Source organism: Neofelis nebulosa, chromosome 3 (genome assembly GCF_028018385.1).
Source record: "Neofelis nebulosa isolate mNeoNeb1 chromosome 3, mNeoNeb1.pri, whole genome shotgun sequence".
NCBI classification, from domain to species: Eukaryota; Metazoa; Chordata; class Mammalia; order Carnivora; family Felidae; genus Neofelis; species Neofelis nebulosa.
This window is the reverse complement of record NC_080784.1, coordinates 2,322,147-2,342,897: the sequence shown is the minus strand read 5'-3', so window position 1 is coordinate 2,342,897 and position 20,751 is coordinate 2,322,147. Positions and strand designations below refer to the sequence as shown.

Sequence of the window (20,751 nt, the reverse complement as noted above, 5' to 3'; positions counted from 1 at the left end):
CTCCCGACAATGTGTTGGATGCTCAACTACGCACCCGTGAAAACCACGGCCGTGAAGCCCACGAGTCCGCTTACGTGCAGATCTGATTGTGACACCTACGCGAACCTGTTTGTGATACTTTATTGTAAGAACGCGGTATGTGACACATACACACAATATAATCGACGGTGTATGTGATTGGTAAAGCCTCCGGTCACCAGCAGGCACCAGTAGGAGTCAAAAGTTATACGCAGATTTTTTACTGTGGGGGGGTGTCAGCACCCCTAACCTGTGTGTTATCCTAATTAACTGCCACTTGTGCAATAAAACAAGTAATGGGAGAAAGTCACACAAATTTTACTCTGGAAATAAAATTGCTAGCGAACAGGAGGAAAATAATTTCACCCTTTAATGATCCCCATTTAGCGGCCCCCTAGCAGAATCCTCTACTTATGCTAGGCTCTTTGTTTGACAATGTCATAATTAAAACCAGAACATGACACATTCCAGGAGATAACTGAACAATCAGGAGACTGTTAAGATGGTTCTTCCTTGTAAGTCAATCATACAAAATTACACAGAAATTAGTGAGCCAGTAGATAATAAAGGGATAATTGGAAAAGCCATCTTTACTTTTTTTAAAAAATTAAAAGTCAAATCTAGTTAAAAATAGCTCAGCTTTCTAAGCCACATGTGGAACAGAAGTCTGGTATGCCATCTGGACAGTGGGCTGGCTTAACCAGCCATCTACCCCCTTTCCAAAATGGTAGCCTGAAAAAGATCTCCGTGAGAATCACAAGAAAATGCCTGGTAACGTCTCCGTGGTAACTTGCTGAGTGCGGGCCCATGTAAGAGCATCAGTTCCCCGAACACGGGACCATCATGACAGGACCCAAGGACTGTACTGGGAAGAAACAATCAGGAGGAAACCCGTGTGGGACGGGGGAAGCAGAGATGTTCTGACTGGAAACAAAATAAGGGCTTCAGAGAGCCTGGGGACAGCAGCGACAGGCAGCTCTGTTGGTCCTTCAGGAAAACGAACGCAGTTCTGAAGGGACGTGGGAATAATCAGCGGAACCCGGCAAACACACATCGACCCCTGGGGCGGCGTCCACGCGGGGCCTGGCGAAGATGAGGGCACGGCCCCGCCAGCTTCCCGGAGGTCAGTGTACTTACTCTCCATCCAGGCAGTGTTGGCCGGGTCCGCCGCCCACCGGGCGAGGGCACTGTCCTCCTTAGGCGCTCGCTCGTCACTGGGAGAAAACAAACCAGGAGACCACAAGGGTGAGCGTGCTTCCAGTCAGGACGCTGCCGAATGTCCCCAAAGGGTACGTGAGCTCCAACGTGTGCACGCTGTCCCCAGATGTTACTCCAGGCGTCCTGTGCTGAGAACGTCTTCTGAGTCGCTGCCTATGCATCTTATGTAGGACCCCGCCACTCACCCCACAACGCGGACGTGTATGGAAGGACCCATGCCTGCAGTCCCACCACACCTTCCCACTTGGCTTTTTCGGGGCCCCTTTTACGATAAACACTTAGACTTAAGCCCTTGAAAAGTCAGTGACCTCCGCCCTAACCATCTCATTAGGAACCAGTGGCTGACCTCGTTCTGTATCTACAGGGACAGGGGACGCCCTCCCCCGGCCCCCTGCACACACCCCATGTCTGGGATACGTGAGTAATACATCTGGGGCCTTCCTTTCCCTTGTGCGGGTGTACTGAGGCCGTGCCTTCGATCCAAACGCCCCGGGGGCTTCACCCCCCCAGTGGTCTCTGGGACGCTGAGGGAGCCACCGGCTGACACAGGCGGGAGCTTCTGCCCCCTCACCCAGCAGGTCAGAATCTGCATGTGCTCGTTTTATCGGACCAGCCGCGGCTTCTCAACACAGACGCCAGGTTCAAGCTTTCGTTCCCAGCGGTTTGTACGTGCTTCCGAACGCCCGCCACGTGCCCGGGACAGGTGCTCGCACAACAGAAATAGGAGAAACGAGGTCTCTGCTCCAGGGGGCCTGAAGCGTCTTCCAGTTGTTCGCCAGAACTTCTTGCGGGCCTGTTGTGTGCCGCACACGGTACCGGCTGCAGAGACACGCCCGAGTGACAGACGGGCCTTCTCACCTCCGGGAAGGGACCTCACGCCGCCAGAAATAAAAAGTGCTCATGACTCAACTGGTGTTGTGCTCTAGTGCAATGGTCCCGGGGGCCAAGTCACAGGGTCACACACAGGGATAGGAATGCTGTCCCGCAGGCTACGGCAAGCCTCTGGAATGCTTTATTCAGAAGAACGACAAGGTCGGCTTCATTCAACACAGCTGGGACAAGACCAACCTCAGGGGCCCGCGGTCTAGGGGAGCTCTGCAAGGAAGAGCCGAGCACGGTGTGGAGCACTTCACGGGAAGGGAAAGAGGCTGGAACTAGGGTGAGTGCTCAGAGACAACCATGGGCAGCTCGGAAAAACGCACACGTGCAAAGGAGAATCATTCATACGGAGTTAATGCCACACTTCACGATAAGTGACAGAGATGGCGGGGGTCACTGCAGCGTGGTCTCTTCTATCATCATTTTTGTTAGTTTTCTGAAAGTTCTAATGGTTAAATACAAGATTTAAAGGCCAGGGAAGATGGCAAAGATCTTAAAAATGTCCAGGTCACAGACACTTTAGCTACGCAAGCATGTGCGACACAATACGCTACATTGTGGATGCGTGTAAGAAAAGAAGCTGAGTCCATCCCCACAATTAGTTGAGGAACGTGTCACATAAAAAAAAAAGTATCCTCACACTTTTCAAGACTAAAATTACATCAAAATGAAGTTAAGCAAAAAAACAGAAAATCTAAAGCAAAAATGGATGATATTTAAACTGCTCCCGAGTGTTTCCGTAGGTTTAAAAAAGGTCGCTTTCCGTAGATTTAAAAAAGGTCGCGCTTTGGAAGAGAATCTGAGCTTGCCCTCTCACGCCACTTCACGTTCTTTTTGTTCTAAGAAACGATCCTTTCAGCAGACATGTTTTCCACTGTACGTTTCAGATCACCGGCGATAATGCGCCACCCGCTCGTGTCTCATCTCACGCACACTGTGATTCTACTGCGGGGTCTTGGTGGACCTGCTCTGCCACATGTAATGTAAACCAGGTGGAAAGAGCTTGTGCGTCCCTCTCTGCAAAGACACCACTCTTTTAGGGACGAGTATGTCTTTCTACATTCAGAGGCCAGCCTACCACCCCAAAGAAAAAGCCAGGTGAGCGTGAGAACAGCACGCCAAGGACCCGAAACCCGAGTCAGGAGTCCGTTCTCGGTTTCCGTCTCCTCTGCTGGTGCCTGCGCGGGTGAAAGGAAACACTGCAAGCCGCCATATGGGAGGGAGGGAAGTCCTCCCTGGCGTGCTGAGACCGGTTTACTTCCTCTCGGTCTCTGATGCCAATCACAGGCCAGGCACTCGGTAAAGGCTTGGCGAACTGAGACGTAACAACTAAAAGTGGGTAAACAAACAGAGCCAGCACGCACCAAACACAGGACCAGGCAAGGTGGTGGATATTCTAACGCTGGGTAAGGCCTGATCCCACAAAATGGCCTTTAACTCATAAAAGGTCACAGAAGGCAAAGACAGAGATCATATATTGAATAAAGGTCCAATAGAACAAGAAGATATAACCATTACAAACATACAACTAACGAAGGAGCCCCAAAATAGATGAAGTGAAAATACACAGTACTGAACACAGAAATGGACCATCTCACAGTGACAGCTGGACACACCAATGTAGCACTGTCAACAGCAGAACCACCAGGCAGAAGACGCTAAGAGCGCCACAAATCAACTAGACCTAAGAGACATGGCAGAACGTGGCACCCACCCACCCTTACGAGTCAAACTACAAAACTCTTAGAAGAAAACAATGAGAGAGCTTCATGACACTGGATGTGCCAACAACTAACTGGACAGGACACCGAAAGCACAGGCAATATAAAAGAAACAAAACACATAAACTGGATTTCATCAAAATTAAAAACTTTTGTGCAAAGGACACCATCGAGAGAGTGAAAGGACAAGCCACAGCATGCGAAGAAATGTTCACAAATCACGCATCTGATGAGAGATTAATATTCAGATTATATAAAGAACACCTACAACTCAACAACAACAAATAAACCCAACTCAAACATGGGGAAGGAACGTGAATGACATTTCTCTGAAGAAGACATACAAATGGGCGATGGGACGTGGATGAGGTGCTCAGCATCATTAGTCATCAAGGAAATGCAAATCAAAACCACCGGGAGGTACCATTTCACACTCTCTAGAATGACTACAATCTTTAAAAACTGGAAAATAAATTTGGTGACCGTATTGGAAGCAGTTCATTGCAGGCGGGAATGTGAAATGGTGCTGTCTCTGTGGTAAAGAGATTGCTGGTCCTCAAAAAGGAAAATACAGACTCACCATAAGATCCAGTGCTCCTCTCACAGGTACAGAGCCAAAGGGATAGGGAGCAAGGACTTAGATGCTCATACACCTGTGTTCCCAGCAGCGCGATTCACGACAGCCAAGAGGTGGAAACAAAGCAAGTGTCCTTCGAGTGGTGAGTGAAAAGGTCATATGTGCTTACAAAGGAATATTATGCAGGCTTGAAAAGGAAGATCCGGACGCATCCTACAACACAGGAGAACCTCGCAAACATGATGCAGAGTGAAACAAGCCAGACACAGAAGGACACGAGTTACCTAGATCGGGCCAATCCACAGAGACAGGACACAGAGTAGGGGTTGTCGGGGGCTGGGGGAGGGGGGCGGTAGATTACCACAGGAGGGTTAGAGCTCCTGTCTCAGATGATGAAATATTCTGAAAGGGGAGAGTGGTGACACAGTATATGCACGTGATGCCACTACATGTTACACTGAAAAGGGTTCAAATGGCAAGTTTTATGTTGTATATATTTTAACACAGTTTTAATACGGACAACACAGTGTACCAAAAGCCACAGGACGCTCCACCTCGAACAGGTGTGGATAATGCATCAGTATGGCTGCACAGCCGCCAAGCAACAAGCATGACGGCGTGCTAAGCCTTGGTCAAACCTGCTCTCCCCCTTCACAGGATTCTCAGTCCAGCAGCAGAAAGGGACAGGGGAAGTCACAGTGAGGGTGCACTGTTTTAATCAGTTTTAAAGCCGGTGTGCCCACACAGCTCTAGATGGACAAGAGGGAACTTTATAAAACGAGACACTAAGGCAGGGTTTTGAAATGCATGCAGGAGTTTGCCTGGAGGACGGGCTTTTCCTGGGCATCTCAAGGAGGAGAAATAGCGTTTTTGAAGGCAAGTGGCATGAAAGAAAGGTCTACAATCAAATCAGTTTGAAGTACTCTCGCTGAAAGCTGGGTCAGACACACTGAAAAATCCCCTCCGGCCCCACAGGGTTCTGAGACCCTTCCCAAGGCTGAAGTACACACAGAATCTCCAGGGTGGAGGCCGAGGAGGGCCACCTCTCTGGGGCCTATCTGTACGTGCGTTTGTACGGTCTGTCCTTCTACACAGACAGTATGAACCTCTAGCCGAGTCCTTGTACTCTGACACCCATCCTGGGAGCCCCTGGGCGAGAGAGCAGATGGATGCAGGACTGGGAGCGGAGGGTCTGGGGCGGGGAGTAGGCCTGGTCGGTCACCACCTCACAGCACTGAGGGCAGGCAGGACAGGTGTCCCACACTCCACATTACAGGGAACGGTCATGGACCCAGAGCACGTGTGTAAAATGAAAAAATTTACCTGTTTGCTGGATCCTCAGAACTTAAAGAATTAAATGGGCTGTCTTCTGCTACTTCCTGTGTCTCTGTGAGGAAAGAAAAAAAAATCATATAGTTTCATGCTTAGGGTAAAATTGTAGGAAACGGATTTTTACATTTAAAATGGTTCCCTATTTTCCATTCTTATGAATGATAGGCTTATCTTAGCATAAAAATGATTAACTGATAGATTTAAGGTTTTTTCGGTTAGATTCAAAATAAGATGTTTTCAAAACAGGATTACAGTAAAAAGTGATATCCAAAGGCTCCTGAAACAGCTGGAATTAAACCCAAAGAAAGCAGGCTACAGTAAGAAACAAATTTTCTCCTGTGTCTTAACTTTTCATGGGAATTTACAATTGTGATTTATTGGAAAGTATGTCCAAATGGGAACCTCCAAAGATTCTCAAGGGAGAGTTACATTCATGATATCTGGCAACCAAGTTTTTATATACTCACACGCACGTGCACACACACACACACGCACACACACAGTCTGTCACACATGTCCAGCTGACTGCTGTTCTCCCACCTCTGGGTTTGATTTACCAAGCGGTGAAGAGCTCAGGCTTAGCCACGTGCTCAACCAACAACTGGTTAATTGCTACACTGGGAAACTGTCCATAAACACCATTTTAGAAGGAATTTACTGTGTGCTAGGCAAACGTTCTTGACCACTTTCAAAGCACTCAGCAGTTAACTCAAGGTCCAGGAAGGCTGGGCTTAATGCAATAAGCTTGGAGATCTCACTCATAAAACTGGTCCCCTGATCCCGCTAAACAGTAACAAATACCCCTTACCTGGTGGTGGGATTTGCCTGGCGGTGCACCAGGAATTGTAGAGGCATGAACTCAACAAGTTCTCGAGGCCATGGAAAACCTAGCTGTCTGCCAAGGAGCACATGCCAGGTCAGAGGCAGGGTCACGATCTGAACTCAGACGTGCCCGTCCAAAGACTTCCCACCACACCACACTCCCCCCAAAAATGGCCCACATGACTTCCTAAAAGACAAAGATACTCGACAAAGTCAACGAAGAAAGGATGTGGACTGGCAGCGAGCGTACTTCACACGGTGACTACCTTCCCCAAGGCTGTGTCAGGGGCCCCTCTCACCACCCCTGAATGCACACCGTGCGTGCCTCAATGCACCCACCCAACACCTTCCTTCCCGGCGCTCCCCCTTCTGAGAAAGCAGATGCACCCGGAGGTGATGTCTGCTAAAACGAAAACTCTGATGACAGTATGGTGAGCATACTCGAGAGGAAGTTCTCCCGCTGGCCACGCACACTGCCCATCTCTCACTGTTCTGGAAGGATCTGGAAGCCCATGCCACGAGGCAGAGCACCATGAGTCTCTGGCCACTAGAGGACCACTAACGAACGAAAGTGGAGGCTCAGTGTTGGTTCTGGGCAGTGGGGAAGACGACGGGTTCTTGCTGTCCCGGACTCTGAGGCTCATGTCCCAGGGGAGCCTCTATGCGAGTGAGGGAGCCTCAGCGAGGACGTGCATGCTGAACGAGCCCACAGAGCCAGGCCGCCCTGTGTCCACGAGGGAACCACACGGTGCAAATGGTTAGGAAGCCGGCCAGGACACCACAGGACGTATGTGCACACGCGTGTGCTCATGCAAGAGTGGGGGAGGGGCAGAGAGAGAGAATCCCAGGCAGGCTCTGCACTGTTAGCACCGAGCCTGACGTGGGGCTCAACCTCACGAACCTCGAGAGGATGACCTGAGCCAACATCGAGAGTCGGATGCTCAACCGACTGAGCCCCCCAAGTGCCCCCCCTCTCCTCTCAATTCCATAATCTACTTCCGTATTTTCACATCGTTCTTACTTGTCAGAGGCCACAAAACACGAATAGCATTGTTGACCACGGTTAATTTCCAAGATTCCTACCAATTACAAGAAAGCATAGGTGAAAAACCTCAACCCTAAAAACCTGTGGTTTCCAAACAAATTCAAGAGCTTCTTTAACGAAGACTTTTTTTTCCCCTCAATGGTCACAACTGGGAAGGAGAGAACGTGTTTACTGAAATCTCGCACAAGCTGTGATTCCGCGTCCGAGCAGCCTCGTGTCCCTGAGAGCCTCTACACCTGGGACAGCGCCCGTGCTGCGTCCTCGGATAGGGAACACACGCAGATCTCGGTAAGAGAACAAACGCTCGGCTGGGCTGCCTCACTGGCCACACTCGGAACGGAACAGGCCGCCCTCTGCTCAGGGAGGGCCGTACTTGAACGTCCCGCTGCCCTCACGCACGCGGACCCACAGGCACCTGCCGGGGGAAGGTGACCCGGGCCGGCTCCGGGGGCTCTACCAGAACACGGAGGACTGCAGGACTCACGGACGACAGGCGGTCACGGCCCGCAGTGCGCGGCGAGGAGGACACTACCTTCCTCTTCCAGGGACGCGGCGCGGATGACGACGGGGCTGGAGTAGGCCGGCACGAGCAGCGGGAGGTTGCAGGGCACAGCATAGCCGCAGGGCACGGGCACCGAGTACCCGCTGGGCACCGGTGGGCTGGCGCTATCCTCCTCGGCATCCGGGTCGGCGGGCAGGGGCTGCTCCTCCTGGAAGGGCGTGATGTCGATGACGGAGTAGGGGTTCACCCGTGTCGGGACCTCAAGCGTCGTGCCTTCCACCGGGGCCTCCGTGTCCGTTCCCCTCCCGATTTCACCTCCTGGAAGCAAACACACAGTGTGGAGGAAGGGAGGACAAGTAGAGCCACGCCCCCCCCCCAAAGGGCACGCAACACCAGGGCACCCAGGAGACGCCCAGATCTGGGAGTACAGGGCGGAGCATCGCTGGGGTCAGCGCGCGACACCCCAGGGCCTGGCAGCTCCCAGGGCCGCTTCTCTGCTGACAGGCATCAGGTAGAAGCTGCCGGACCAGGGGAGCCACTGACTGTGCGGAGAGCCCTCGCTGTGGACAAGAAACCAGCCCTCGTGGTCGGGACAAAAGCAGCCACCTCCAGGATACAACACGGACTCCATGCATCTCAAAGAGCGTTAGTTTCAGAAACGTTTCCCACCACGCAGCAACACGGTGCTGAGATGTGGCCGATACCCACCCCCTCCGAGAGGCCGCCAGGGGCTGCCGAGCAGCCTGACGCCCGTGGGAAATGCCAGGGACCAAAGGAGCGCGGCCAAACTCCAATGAGCCATCACAGCTCACGTCCCGCTCCAGGACACCGACTTCCCCCCCACGTCACTCACCCGCGGTGAGGACGAGCTGGCCGCTGGGCCACGGGCGCTGGGGGTGGCCCGGGGACTCACCTGAGCCAGACGTGGCATCCGCGACCCCCCCACTGGCCGGGGCACCCGCGGCTGGCCGATCCGCTTCTGGAATCTCGTCTCCGCTGTCGAAATCGAACTGCTCCCCCTCGTCCTCTTCGTTGTTGTTCCTGTCGTATTTCACCTCGTTTTCTAATGGTGAAAAGAACACAGACTCAGCCGCCGCAGGAGCAGAGACGCGCTAGCATTCAGTGCCAGGGACTGTGCGGGTGGCGGAAGCGACGGGCAGAGGATGAGGGAAAGGAAGCGCCAGGAAATGAGGGAGGCCACAGACTTCAACACTAGTGGATTCCGCTCAAGCCCCACGGGGCCACAGGCCCCTTCGGTTCTGTCCACGCCAATCACCCACAACGTAAATGCCACCCAAGGAAGGGGACCTCGCAACCCCTGCCCAGGCCAGGCCCACCCTGCGGTCCCCGTCTGGCATGCGTCCCCGCGTGTGGATGTGTACGGGGCAGGGTGGAGGCCTCTCAGACCCACAGATGCCGTCCACCAACCCGTGAGAGGCCACAGTGCCCTGGTGACAACGCCCAGGCTAGGGGGCTGGGGCAGGGGACAGCCCAGTGGGGAGGGAGCCTCTGCTGCTCCACGGCACCCCAACACTGGGGCCGGAAGTCAGAACACAGAAAACTCCCAAACCTGACGGCCTTCTCCACTGGTGCACAACTCACTCCTCTGTACCCAGACGGTCTGCGGGCATCTGGTGCTCACACAGATCACGGGAAGTCGGTCATGGGGACCCGTCTCCCAGGACGGGGACCCTGCACACCCACACGGGGACCCTCTCCCAGGATGGGGACCCTGCACCCTTGGGGTGTCCAGGGCGGTTCCCTTGCGAAGGAACGAGTAGGTGGGCACTACGGAGAGGGAGAAATGACCCCAAGATGGAACCCAAACCGCTCACTCTGCAAGCAAACCGGGGTGCTGCAGGGTGGGCCAGGGCATCAGGCGTCCCCACGGAGAGAGAGCTCCGGTCCCACCAGGCTGCAGAGGGATCTGCTGAGAGAGGCGCCCAGGGCCCAGAGCGGGTTCCCTCCTCCCTTCCAGAGGGTTCCACCCAGCGGTCACACAGGCCTGAGTGTGGGAATGTGGGATCTGAACCAGTCATCTTAGAGCCAAAGACGCGTGAACACGGGCTGGGAAGCCGGCCACGGGGCGGTGGGGTAACAGAGCCAGCACCCCTGAGCCAGAGCCAGGTGGGTTCTGGGGATGGTGGGGGCGGGGGTGCAGAGAGGCTGGGGAGGGGTCACCTCCCCTGGGTCGGGGTGGGGGTGCGGTGAGTCAGGGCACGGACTGTCCCAGCATGATGGGGGGCTGGGAGGGGGCCTCGGCCCCTCCAGTTCCACTCCCAGCGCCTCTCGCTCCTGGTGCGGGGCCCCGGTCAGCAGCGCCCCAGCAGACGCAGATGCTGTGCAGGGGGCGATGTGTGCTCTCCAGGAAGGAAATGTTCCACAGCCACCTGGCAGCTGGGGGGCGGGGCCGGGGTGGGGGGAGTGGAGCCAGGGGAGAGGGGAGGGGGGCTGGGGGGTAGGACGTGAGACTCAGGCTTTCAGAGGTGGCCTGGTTTCTAGGGAGAGAAGGTGACAGAGCTGGGGCTACCTGAGCCAGTCTAGGACGGTCTTTCTGGCTGTGGCCTTGTGGGTCCAGATGAACCTTCGATGGTCCAGAAACAACGGTCTTAAATACCAGGTGCTCATTTTTCCCTTCGGTCTTTGGAATTGGCAACACGTCCTAACAGGTGTTTTGAAGGAAACACCTTACCACAGAGGTCAGGTGGACAGGCTCTGTCGGGGCAGGAGGGAGGGGACCCTCAGCGGGGACCCAGGGGGAACGAGACTGCTGGGTCCACAAGCAGCATTCTGGGGCAATTTCTCCCCAGTTGACACGTGCTAAAAGCATGACAGGGGCAAATACCGAAATGGAATCCAGAAAAGGCTTCAGAAAACTGTTCTGGTGAGAGTATGCATTGGCGACTTTGTGGAAGAGAACTTGCCAACACGTACCAATGCCAGACAATTCTGTACATCCCTTGTCGCAGAAATCCTACTGCGAAACACTTATCTTAAGGAAATAATCAGAGACCGTCACGACACTCACCTGAATGTCCTTTAGTAGGAAAGAGACTTTACATACTACGCATTTATACAGCCAGACACTCACGAAGCCATTAAAATTATCTGGTCGAAGCTTATTCGAGAATTTGGAAAGAGGTCTTGACGTATTAAGTTAATAGTCTTTCTAATCGGTCTTTCCACACCCATTTAACAGAAAATAACACACAATGATGAGGGTCTGGAGAAACTGGAACCCCTTGCAGCGTTGGCAGGACCAGAAAACAGAGCGGCCACCGTGGCAACTGTAAGGAGGCCCCTCACGAAGGAAGCACAGAACCAGAACCACCGAACGACCCCAGGATCCTGCTTCCAAGCCTCACCTGGAGGAATTAAAGCAGGCACACAGATCCCAGCGCGCCCACACAGGTGTGCAACCACACGAGTGTGCCACTGTGTGAGCGTGCAACCATTCAAGCAGGATAATTCACAACAGCCAAGAGATAGAAACAAGGCAAGAGTCCACGGACAGATGAACGGCCAGATGGACTGTGGTCGACGCACACAACGGGGAGCACTCAGTCCTAGAAAGGACAAATTCTGACACCTGTCACCACACGGACGGACCCTGGGGACATTCTGCGGAGCGAAGGGAGCCAGTCACCACGGGACAGACACAGCGTGACAGCACCCATGGAAGACAGGACGGCGGGTGCCAGGGGCCGGGCAGGGGATGGGGGTCAGGATCTCGTGGGGACAGAGCTTCAGTCTGGGAAGATGGAAAGTTCTGGAGGCGGAGGGCACTGCTGGTGGTTTTCGTGCTCCCGGGGGGCACTGAAGAACGGTAAATGTTCTGTATATTTCACCACAATAAAGGGAATCATCCAAAGACGGTTGGTTTTACTAATTTCATCCCGCTCACACACAGACCCAAATATTAACCGTGGCCTCTGCAAATGACTGGTACTTTCTCCACTGAGATTCCCTGCATTCGGCAAACTCCCCACAACACATACGTTTCCTGCCTGCCGTGAGGCTGTGTTCGGGTTCAGACCACATTTCCACTTGGGCTAAACTCCGGGAGCAGGCTAATCCCCTGAGGTTCGTACTTAATAAACACAGACGCACAGCTCACCGCCGCCACCAAGTGAGGACAGCGTCACAAGAAAAAGCAGCAGACACGGACCGGACCTGGGGGTGGACGCAGCCTGTGTCCGCGGATCAGTCACGCGACGTGCGCTCTCCCACCAAGTCGGGTCTCGGGCCCAACGACAGGGAGGTCGGCGTGTGGGTTCTCGGCGTTACCGTTAGGGAGTCAGTCAGCTTACTCACAGGAGTAACCTGGGGAACACGTCCCAGGGCAATAAATCTCTTCAACAGAAAAACCAAAACGCACAGGATGCTTTCCAAATACAACTGTTCCCACGACTAGATTTGTGTTTGCCGGGTCAACGTGACAGGGAAACAATACGAGTTAAACACCCAGCCGAAGGTGATGACGGGAGAGCTCGAGTTGTGACCCGGCGACGTGACACATGGAGATCCCGCCACCCACACGTTCCACAGGGCGCAGCAGGGACTCAGAACCACCTGCCTGCTCTCCCTCCATCAACCCTCCTCTCGGAAGTCACAGTTCATCACTGCCGGACTTTAAGAAGTAGATAAAATACACCTGAAAGTGATTTTATGAACACTGCTTCAAACAACAAAGCCTAGGGCGCCTGGGTGGTTCAGTTGGTTAAGCATCTGACTCTGGCTCAGGTCGTGATCTGGTGGTTTGTGGGTTCGAGCCCCACGTCGGGCTCTGTGCTGACAGCTCGGAGCCTGGCTCCTGCTTCGGATTCTGTGTCTTTCTCTGTCTCTGCCCCTCCCCTGTTCCCACTCTGTCTCTCTCTCAAAACTAAATGAATATTTTTAAAAACTTAAATAACAAAGCCTGACAGGGTCTTCCCCTTAAAGGAAGAAGGTAATTCTTGTTCAGTGCCTTCAGCAAGTAAGATGGGCAACACAGGGCCAGGCCCTCACGGACAGGCCGCCGTCGCCCAGAGACCACGGTTTCCATCCAGTGATGCGCACCACATGGGTGTAGACAAAGGCACCGTGATGTGTGGCCACCATCACAGCGTCAGACACAGCAGCCCAGAAACGTCCCCTGCACTCGGCCAGGTCACCTCCCCTGCCACCCCCAGAATGCCTGATGCCTCCCCACCAGCTAGTGACCTGGCTTCACGCGCTATTGGGTGCCTTGTCCCCAGAGCCAATGCCCGTGGTCCTTCCCCGCTGTCCCCTACGGGGACCTCACCGCCCCGTTTAACATGACCATCCTTTGGCATCAATGACACTACAGTCTCCTGGCTCCCTCCCACACACCCAGCTGCTTGTTTCAGTCCCTCTGGAGGACAGAACCGTGTCCCCCCACACCCTAGGCTGAAGGTCTAACCCCAGGACCTCAGAACACAGCTACGTGTGGAGACGGGGCCTCAAAGGTGATTAAGGTAGAATGAGGTCGCCAGGACGGCCCCACTCCAGCACGACGGGTGCCCTCATCAGAGGAGGTCAGGACACACACGTACTGAGGCACGACCACGTGGGGACACGGGGAGGGACAGTGTCTGCACGCCAAGGAGGGAGGCCTCTGAAGGAGGCCGGGATCCCCGATGTCCACCTCCAGGCTGTGACAGGTGCAGGCCTGTGGCACCGCCCACCGCACTCAGAACAGCTCCCCAAGCTGACTCTGCTGCCCTCCACGGACCCCCTTGCTTCTGCCCCCCCACACACACAGAGTTCCAGTGCACCTGACACTCTCCCCATGGGGAGGCCGGGCCTGCTGGAGGCCCTGGTGTCGTCTGCACAAAACCCCAAGTCCACACCCAGACCCCCTGCTAGAGCCCCAGACCCCCATCCAAGGAGCTCTGCTGGGGTTTCCATGAGGCCCTCCGACCCAGCCCTGCCCCCACCCCCCTCCGTCCCCGCCCACTCCCAACTTGCCCTGCCTCCCATCCCTCTCTGTCCCTGCCCACAAAGCCCTGTGGGTGCCCATCGCTAAGGGTCACAAGAGTCAACCGCCCACAAGGCTGTGCGGATCAGGATCTCGGGTCTTGAACTATGGGGTTCTCTGTTGTCAAATAGCGGCCTTCAGTCCACACCAAAGCCAGAAAGCACACCCACAGGCTACCAGCCAGGAAGCAGCCATCCACCCACAGAAATGGGGACACTCTCCCCCCACCCCGTAAGGACGCTGGCCACACGCCCAGAGCTGCCCAGAGGAAATCTTCCAGGGGAACCGAGAACAGGGGTCCATGGGGGGATCCTTTCCACCTCCCGGCTGCCTGCCGCCCAGGGTCAGTTCCCAGCTCACAGGGCCTGGGGCCTGGCCCACAGACGGCTTGACCGGACCAGCTGGGCCCCACAGTGACAGGCCTCGCGGTCAGCCTGCTTGTCACTCTGAACGTTGAGAACAGGGTGGGTGTGGGCTTGCAGGGAACGCGGGGTGGTTCTGCCCGACGCCCTCGGCAGCCCCCCACCGTCCCGGCTCCTGCCTGGCCCTCTTTCCCTCCTCTACTGAGACAGAAGTCACAAAAACGTGCACGTTTCAGGAGCACACGGGAGGACTCTGAAATAACCACCCAAATCGGGCTGGTTACCGTGCACCCCACGTTCAAGAACCACTTCTCTCCCGGGGAGCACATGTCCGAGCTGCCCCCTCAGCACACTCCCAGAAGACAGCCTTGCTGCCCCCCTCTCCACCGCCCCAGTCACATCACTGCTCTCCACGTCCCGGACGTGCTCCCGCCCACCGAAGCCTCGCAGAGCCTGCCCGCGGCCCCCCCCCGATGCCCTGGGCTTCACAGGCCGTGACTCCCCTTCCCAGGTCCCCGGCCCGGCCCATTAGCACAGCCACCCACACCCCGGCCGTGTGGTCAGGGCCCCCCTCCCGTCCCAGACCAAGTGCAGAGGTGCATCTGGGGGCGAAGCCCGTGGGTGGACGGGCGTTCCTGCAGATCCACTCAGTATCACTGCCAAGGCTCCGTCACGCACGGGACCAGCCCCAGCCGGCTGCTGCCAACAGATGTTGGGACACACGGAACGAGAGAAGGGCGGGTTCGGGTTCCTTTGAAAACAGCGGACAAAGCATGGTGGAAAAAGGCACGCACCGCCGTCAGATTTTCAACAGTCGCAAGTCCCACACACTCTTAACTGGTGCAGAAAGGGCTTCTGGGCCTTTCATTTTCTAGCTTTTCCCCAACAAGTGTGGCGAGCCCACCCTGGGAGCGCCACTCTGCTCTGCCGTGACCATGCTCCAGACGCGGCCCAGCCCAGCCGCCCAGTGTGCACACCACGGGTATCCCGGGGAGAGCAGTCAGCACGGCCCATGCAGGCCACGGAAACCGTTGACGTTGAGGATCCAGGGACCGTCCCACGGAAGGCAGCCCACAGGCTCCCTGAAGCTGGGTGTGCCAGCCCCGGGGACACGCCCGGCCACGTGTGTGTAGGCTACACCCAGCTTGTAGGGGAGGAAGCAGTGAGCAGTTCTGGGACCTTCCCAATTATGACAATCGAGTACGATCCAGCCTGGAGGAGCCTCAGTGCCACCCCCCCGACACACGGTGGACACCTGCACGGGGGCCATCCAGGACCCCCCCCCCAACCAAAGCCTGCCGGCCGCAGCCCAAGGAAGGAGCCAGCCCCCCCAGAAGGCACCCCGCAGAAGGAGCAGGTGCACGGCCTGGGCCGTGGGATTCCTGGGGTGCCCTCCAGCGAGCCACCCTCACCCCGGGGCTCAGGAAACTCTCCAAGGTCGACAGCTGGGTCTTAGGTCACACCTGAGTGCAGACTCTGGCTGAAGGTGTGCAGGGGCCCCTCTGGCCACATAGCCCAGCATCACTGGCTCCTTCTGGAGCAGCCCTCCCACAGGGCTCTCCAGTCGAGCTGAGCCTTCCTGGGGGGCCCAGCGCCCAGCAGCCCAGGCACCCCTCGGCCCGAGCTCTGCTTCCCCACAGGAATGGCTCCACCTGTTGGCTGCCTTCCTTCTGTTCCGACTGGGAGCCCGAGGCCCAGAGCCACCTGCAGCGCAGAGCCGGGCCGGGGCACTATCCAAGGGCCCACGCCTGCCGGGAGCGGGAGGGCATGGAAGAGCCACGGGCCTTGCGTGGGTTCCTCCCACACTCTCGCAGCCTCACATGCTGAGGGTTCTGCCCTTCAGGCCCTATAGCCTCCAGGTGTGCAAAGGACACACGAGTCTGTCCACGGGGGCACGTCTGGGGAAGCCTCGGGAACGGGGAGCCCGGAAGGAGGCCCTGCCCCGTGAGCGGGGAGTGACACCAAGCCCCCGATGCCCCACCGTGGCGAGGGGACGGGACAGGGAAACGTTAACTTGCACCCCTCCCTCACGGTCCTCACAGTGGTGGAGGGAGGCAGATAAGGAACGTGCCCAAGAGCTGGATGGGACGTCTCCCTTCCTCATCATCCTCCAGGCCACCCTCCATGCCGGAGGGCACTGATGGGTCCCCACAGGTAGGGCTCACAGCAGGCTGTGCTGGCCCGTGCCCCGCGGGGGTGCCCAGGGCCGGGGAGGCGCTCAGCCAGGTTACCCCAAAGTGAGGATGGGCCCTGGTGGCCAGGGGATGGGGGGGCGGCCGAGCTCCACCTCATCGGTACCTGTGGTCACCCCTCCCCATCCCCGAGGGGGAAAGGGCCCCCGAAGGACGCCCCATTACCTTCGGGCGCGGGGGCGGGTGGCTCTGGCTGGTCCATCGTGCAGCTGGGACGCTCACTCCTGGGAGCCCTGGGGAAGGAAAGACACCACGGTCACCACAGGCAGAGGCCGCCCTGGGCTGCAGGGGGCTCTCCAGGCCAGGCGGTCATCACGGCGGCAGCTACGGGACCAGCCCCTCCCCCACAAGGCCTGCCAAGTGTCCTCTGAGACCACGCCCAGAGCACGGAGCACACAGTCCAGGTGGCCTCACTTCCCCCCCCCCCCCCCCCCCCCGGTCCTCACTGGGAGCTGCGTCTGCGCCCATGCTTCGGGGACAGCCCCTCCCGCCCTGCACACGTCTCCCCGAACCGTTCCCTCCACTGCAGCCTCGAGTGAAGCCCTCGCCGCCCGGGACCGTGGGCCACGCTCACGATCTCCTCAGCCTTCAGTCTCTGAACCCTGGGTCTAGGCCACATCTCCGCACACGTTTTCCTCTCTTTTTTGCAGATCCCGTTCCCATACATGCGATCAGAGAAAACCCAAGTCTGAGAATGAGCGTGAAACCAGCCAAACCATGAGGAGATCAGTGCCCGGGCCGCGAGGAGGCTGTCCCGTAAGCCCCCTCCCTGTTTACGAGGGTTTAGGGTATCAAACACCTGCCCGGCTCCCACCAGAACGATCCGGTGAAAATGTCCAGGCTCCGGTGCAGCAAGGACAGCAGCAAGGGACAGTGACGACGGTGACAGTGCCCTGGCCGCCATCCGCCCACAGCGCGGAACATGCTGGAGGAACCAGGATACAGCCTGCTGTCAACCCACGTGGCAGAAGGGACTGCTCGTGTGGGCTCTGGCAGGGCACCACTGGTACTGCCCGCCCAGCCACGCACTGAGCACACACAGGCCACACACTGGCCCCCACAGCAGCCACAAACCGGCCCCCGCACAGGTCCCACCTGGGCCACGCCCTAGCCACACACAGGGCCCCACACTAGTCGTGCACGGGCCATGCACCGGTCACACACCAGCCACACATCAGCCCTGCACACGCCACACCCCAGCCCCCGAAGTGGCCCCCACACGGGCCCACGTGGGCCACGCACCTGCCATGCGCCGGCCTCTCTCGCTTAGCATCTCCCTGCTGTGCACTTGGAAACACCACACCTCCGGAAAACAGGTTCCCTTTATTTTCAAAATGAGAAAACCAAGGCTTGGGGGTCCTGGAGAAACCCACCCACAGGAAGACCCAGGACAGACATGGACGCACACGCTGGGGCTGTGATCTCTGCTCCCTGCTCTCCTGCGGGCCACCAGGAGCCCCAGAGTGTCCGTATCTCTGAGCCCAAGCCTCCACCTGGAACGGAGGGACAGTACGGGCCTCGGCGGCCGTGGGGATCAGAACAGGGCCCAGCACGCAGGGGACACTCGGTGAATGGCAGCAGGTAGTCCAGCTACACTGCCATCTGTCCTCTGTGAGACCATGTCCACCCCCAGGCCCTCTCCAGAGATCTGATACGACACACACTCAGTGGTGTCAACAGAGGCCACAGCAAAATTTGGCCACAAAACGGAGTTAGGTCTCCAAACAACTCAGACAGACGTGCACGGACCACAGCGAACCCTCGGGAAAATAACGCGGGAGGAAGCACATCTGGCCAAGAAGCTGTGGCGACCTCAGGTGACCTGCTCCCCAGGGACGGGGACACAGGAACCCAGATGCTAACAGGAACACCACGCCTGCCACGTCAGCAAATGTCCCTGCAACGTCCACCGTGGTCAAGGCACCGAAGTTGAGTCTGCAGGAAGTCACAGCCCGGGCGCACACACACTCTGCTGGCCCAGCTGGCACGGACACCAGAGGGTCCACCTGCTCTGGGGCAGCGGTGCCAGGAGGGGCGGGGTACGTGACAGGCTGCAGGAATCACACAGGCCTCCGCAGCACGAGGGGGGGAGGGCCTTCACCCTCAAATGCAGACACATTCCAGAGGTGAGCCTGCAAATCTCCCTGGAGTGCGCCAGCCGAGACCTGTCGTGACGTACATGAGGCCGTCGAGGGCGCGGGGGGCTCTCACCGGTGCTGCTCACACAGGGAAACGCCAGGCTGGTCCCAACACTGGACCCGGCCCCTCCCGGCGCACCAAGACCCCGCAGGCACCGGGGGGAACAGGAAAGAAGAGACATCCGCGGGAAGAGGGGCCAACGGATGCCACAGTCATGGGAGGAAGCGAGGAAAAGAAGGGAAACTGGTATTTTTAGCCGTCTGAGAGGTGAGTGGACCAGGGCTTCCAGCTCCTAGGCATTCTCTCCACAGACCAGGGACACACATCCTGCACTCTTAGCTGCAGAGGACGACATTCCCACGTGACAGAGCCCACGGGAGCCAGAGGGGCTCTTGGGCTTTAGAGCAAAGCACAGCTTTCTACGCGGTATGATCTCTGCACACGTTCTCCTCCCGCGTGAGATGTGCTGGAGGCCGGCCATGAAAAGGCATCCTTCCCGGTGGGGACAAAGTGGTGGCGTGGCTGCTGGGGTCCCTCCTGGGGAAGCTCAGCCACATCGACCAGCCACACCCTCTTCCTCTTAACTCGATTCTCTTCTCTCCATCACACGCCCTACTCGGCTTCCAAACTCTTCAAACCTCGGTGCACAAATCTCATTAATGCGAATTGTTTGTCCTTAAAACACTTCAGAACAGAGTCCAGTTGGGCTTTTCCCCACGGGTAACCGCGGGACAACACGAGAGCTGCCCCGACGCCCGGCCCGCTGACCAGCACGGCTCACGCCCACAGGGTACCTGCTGCACCCAGGACCCGTTCCAAGCAAGCCCAGGGCTCGCTCACCGTGCGCCAGAGCTGGGGCTGGAGCCCGGGGCCCCCCGTGCCGCGATCTGTGCTCCGGTAGCCGGTGAGCGCCAGGCAGATCGCAGAGTGCCCGGTGACGGTTTGCTTCCAAGATCAGCGTCCGCAGGAAGCCGTGCTCCTGAGAAGGAAATGTTCTAGGCAGCAAACACACAAGTCGGCTTCCGGAAGTCACAGAGGCACTGACCGTGCCTGCAGCCTGCCCGGGCACCGTGTCTGCACCCCCGGGCCCTCCAGGCCCCCCGCAGCCAAGCAGGTTCTGAAGCCACTTCTCTGCACCATCGGGTGCCTGACAGTGGACACCCTCCCCGGGTGCCCTCTGGGCTGGCAGACGGCGTTCTGGGGACTGGGCGGGGCTGCAGCCCACTCTGCCCGAGACCAACCCAGGGACACAGGACAAGAGTCGCTTACACGATGCCGTCCTCCAACGGACAGAGCGTGAGATAATTCCAGTCCGGGCTGTGTTACTGCTGTCACTTTCCAATTTCGGCATCCTAATGAGAGATTGCATCGTGCACCCAGATTGCGGTTTTCGACCAAACGATGACGCATCCAGTCACGGCAGCGGCCAGAGGTCAAGCGCTGCAGGAGGATTTTGTGCCACGGGTCTGGAGGCCACGTGGCTCCACGTCACAAGATGGTTTCCCAGGCCAGGGAACACCCCAGATCGCTTCCCTTGCCTTCTGCGACATCACAGAAATAGACTTGAACCTTTACTCCCGTGGCATTTTTTTGTGTGTGTCCTGCACGATCCGTGGAGATGCGCGAGGTAGCATCTGGGGCCGGTGGGCAGCAGGATGCTGAGGCACAGGGGGCCGGTGCTTCCTGCGGCTCGTACCCTGTGACTGCAGCAACGCTGAGGTCTGGAATCTGAGAACTGCGGCACTCTCGCCACCTAGGCCCCCTCCCCCGAGAAGCAGGTGAATCAGCAGCAGAGGGCTGGGGGCCGGACTCTGCCGACACCCCGCCGTCCTGACCCCTCCCGGCTGGACCAGGCTCTGCTGTTTGCGCCTCGCTGTCCTCAGCTGTGCCGCCCGCCCGAGGGCCACTGGGGGTGAGACGACCCCGTGTCCGCGAGGCTGGGGCAGCACCCCGGAGGGGACAGG

General features: G+C 57.5%; 2 protein-coding genes across 9 annotated transcripts in view; both read right to left on the bottom strand.

Annotated features, from left to right (window-relative positions):
• CLN8 (CLN8 transmembrane ER and ERGIC protein) overlaps positions 1–20,751 on the bottom strand; it is a 130,464-nt gene that overhangs the window by 39,558 nt on the left and 70,155 nt on the right. The window lies entirely within an intron of this gene.
• Positions 1–20,751, bottom strand: part of ARHGEF10 (Rho guanine nucleotide exchange factor 10) — a 108,169-nt gene that overhangs the window by 70,310 nt on the left and 17,108 nt on the right. For 7 of the 8 annotated variants that reach the window (XM_058719813.1, XM_058719814.1, XM_058719811.1 and 4 more), the window contains 5 exons: positions 16,814–16,881; positions 9,028–9,177; positions 8,145–8,432; positions 5,737–5,800; positions 1,156–1,232 (listed from right to left, as the gene is read on the bottom strand). In XM_058719813.1, coding sequence (XP_058575796.1) covers positions 1,156–1,232; positions 5,737–5,800; positions 8,145–8,432; positions 9,028–9,177; positions 16,814–16,850 — 616 coding nt within the window. In that variant the 5' untranslated portion in view covers positions 16,851–16,881. Of the gene's footprint in view, positions 1–1,155; positions 1,233–5,736; positions 5,801–8,144; positions 8,433–9,027; positions 9,178–16,813; positions 16,882–20,751 lie in introns of those variants that run through there. The other variant, XM_058719817.1, reaches the window with a different exon arrangement.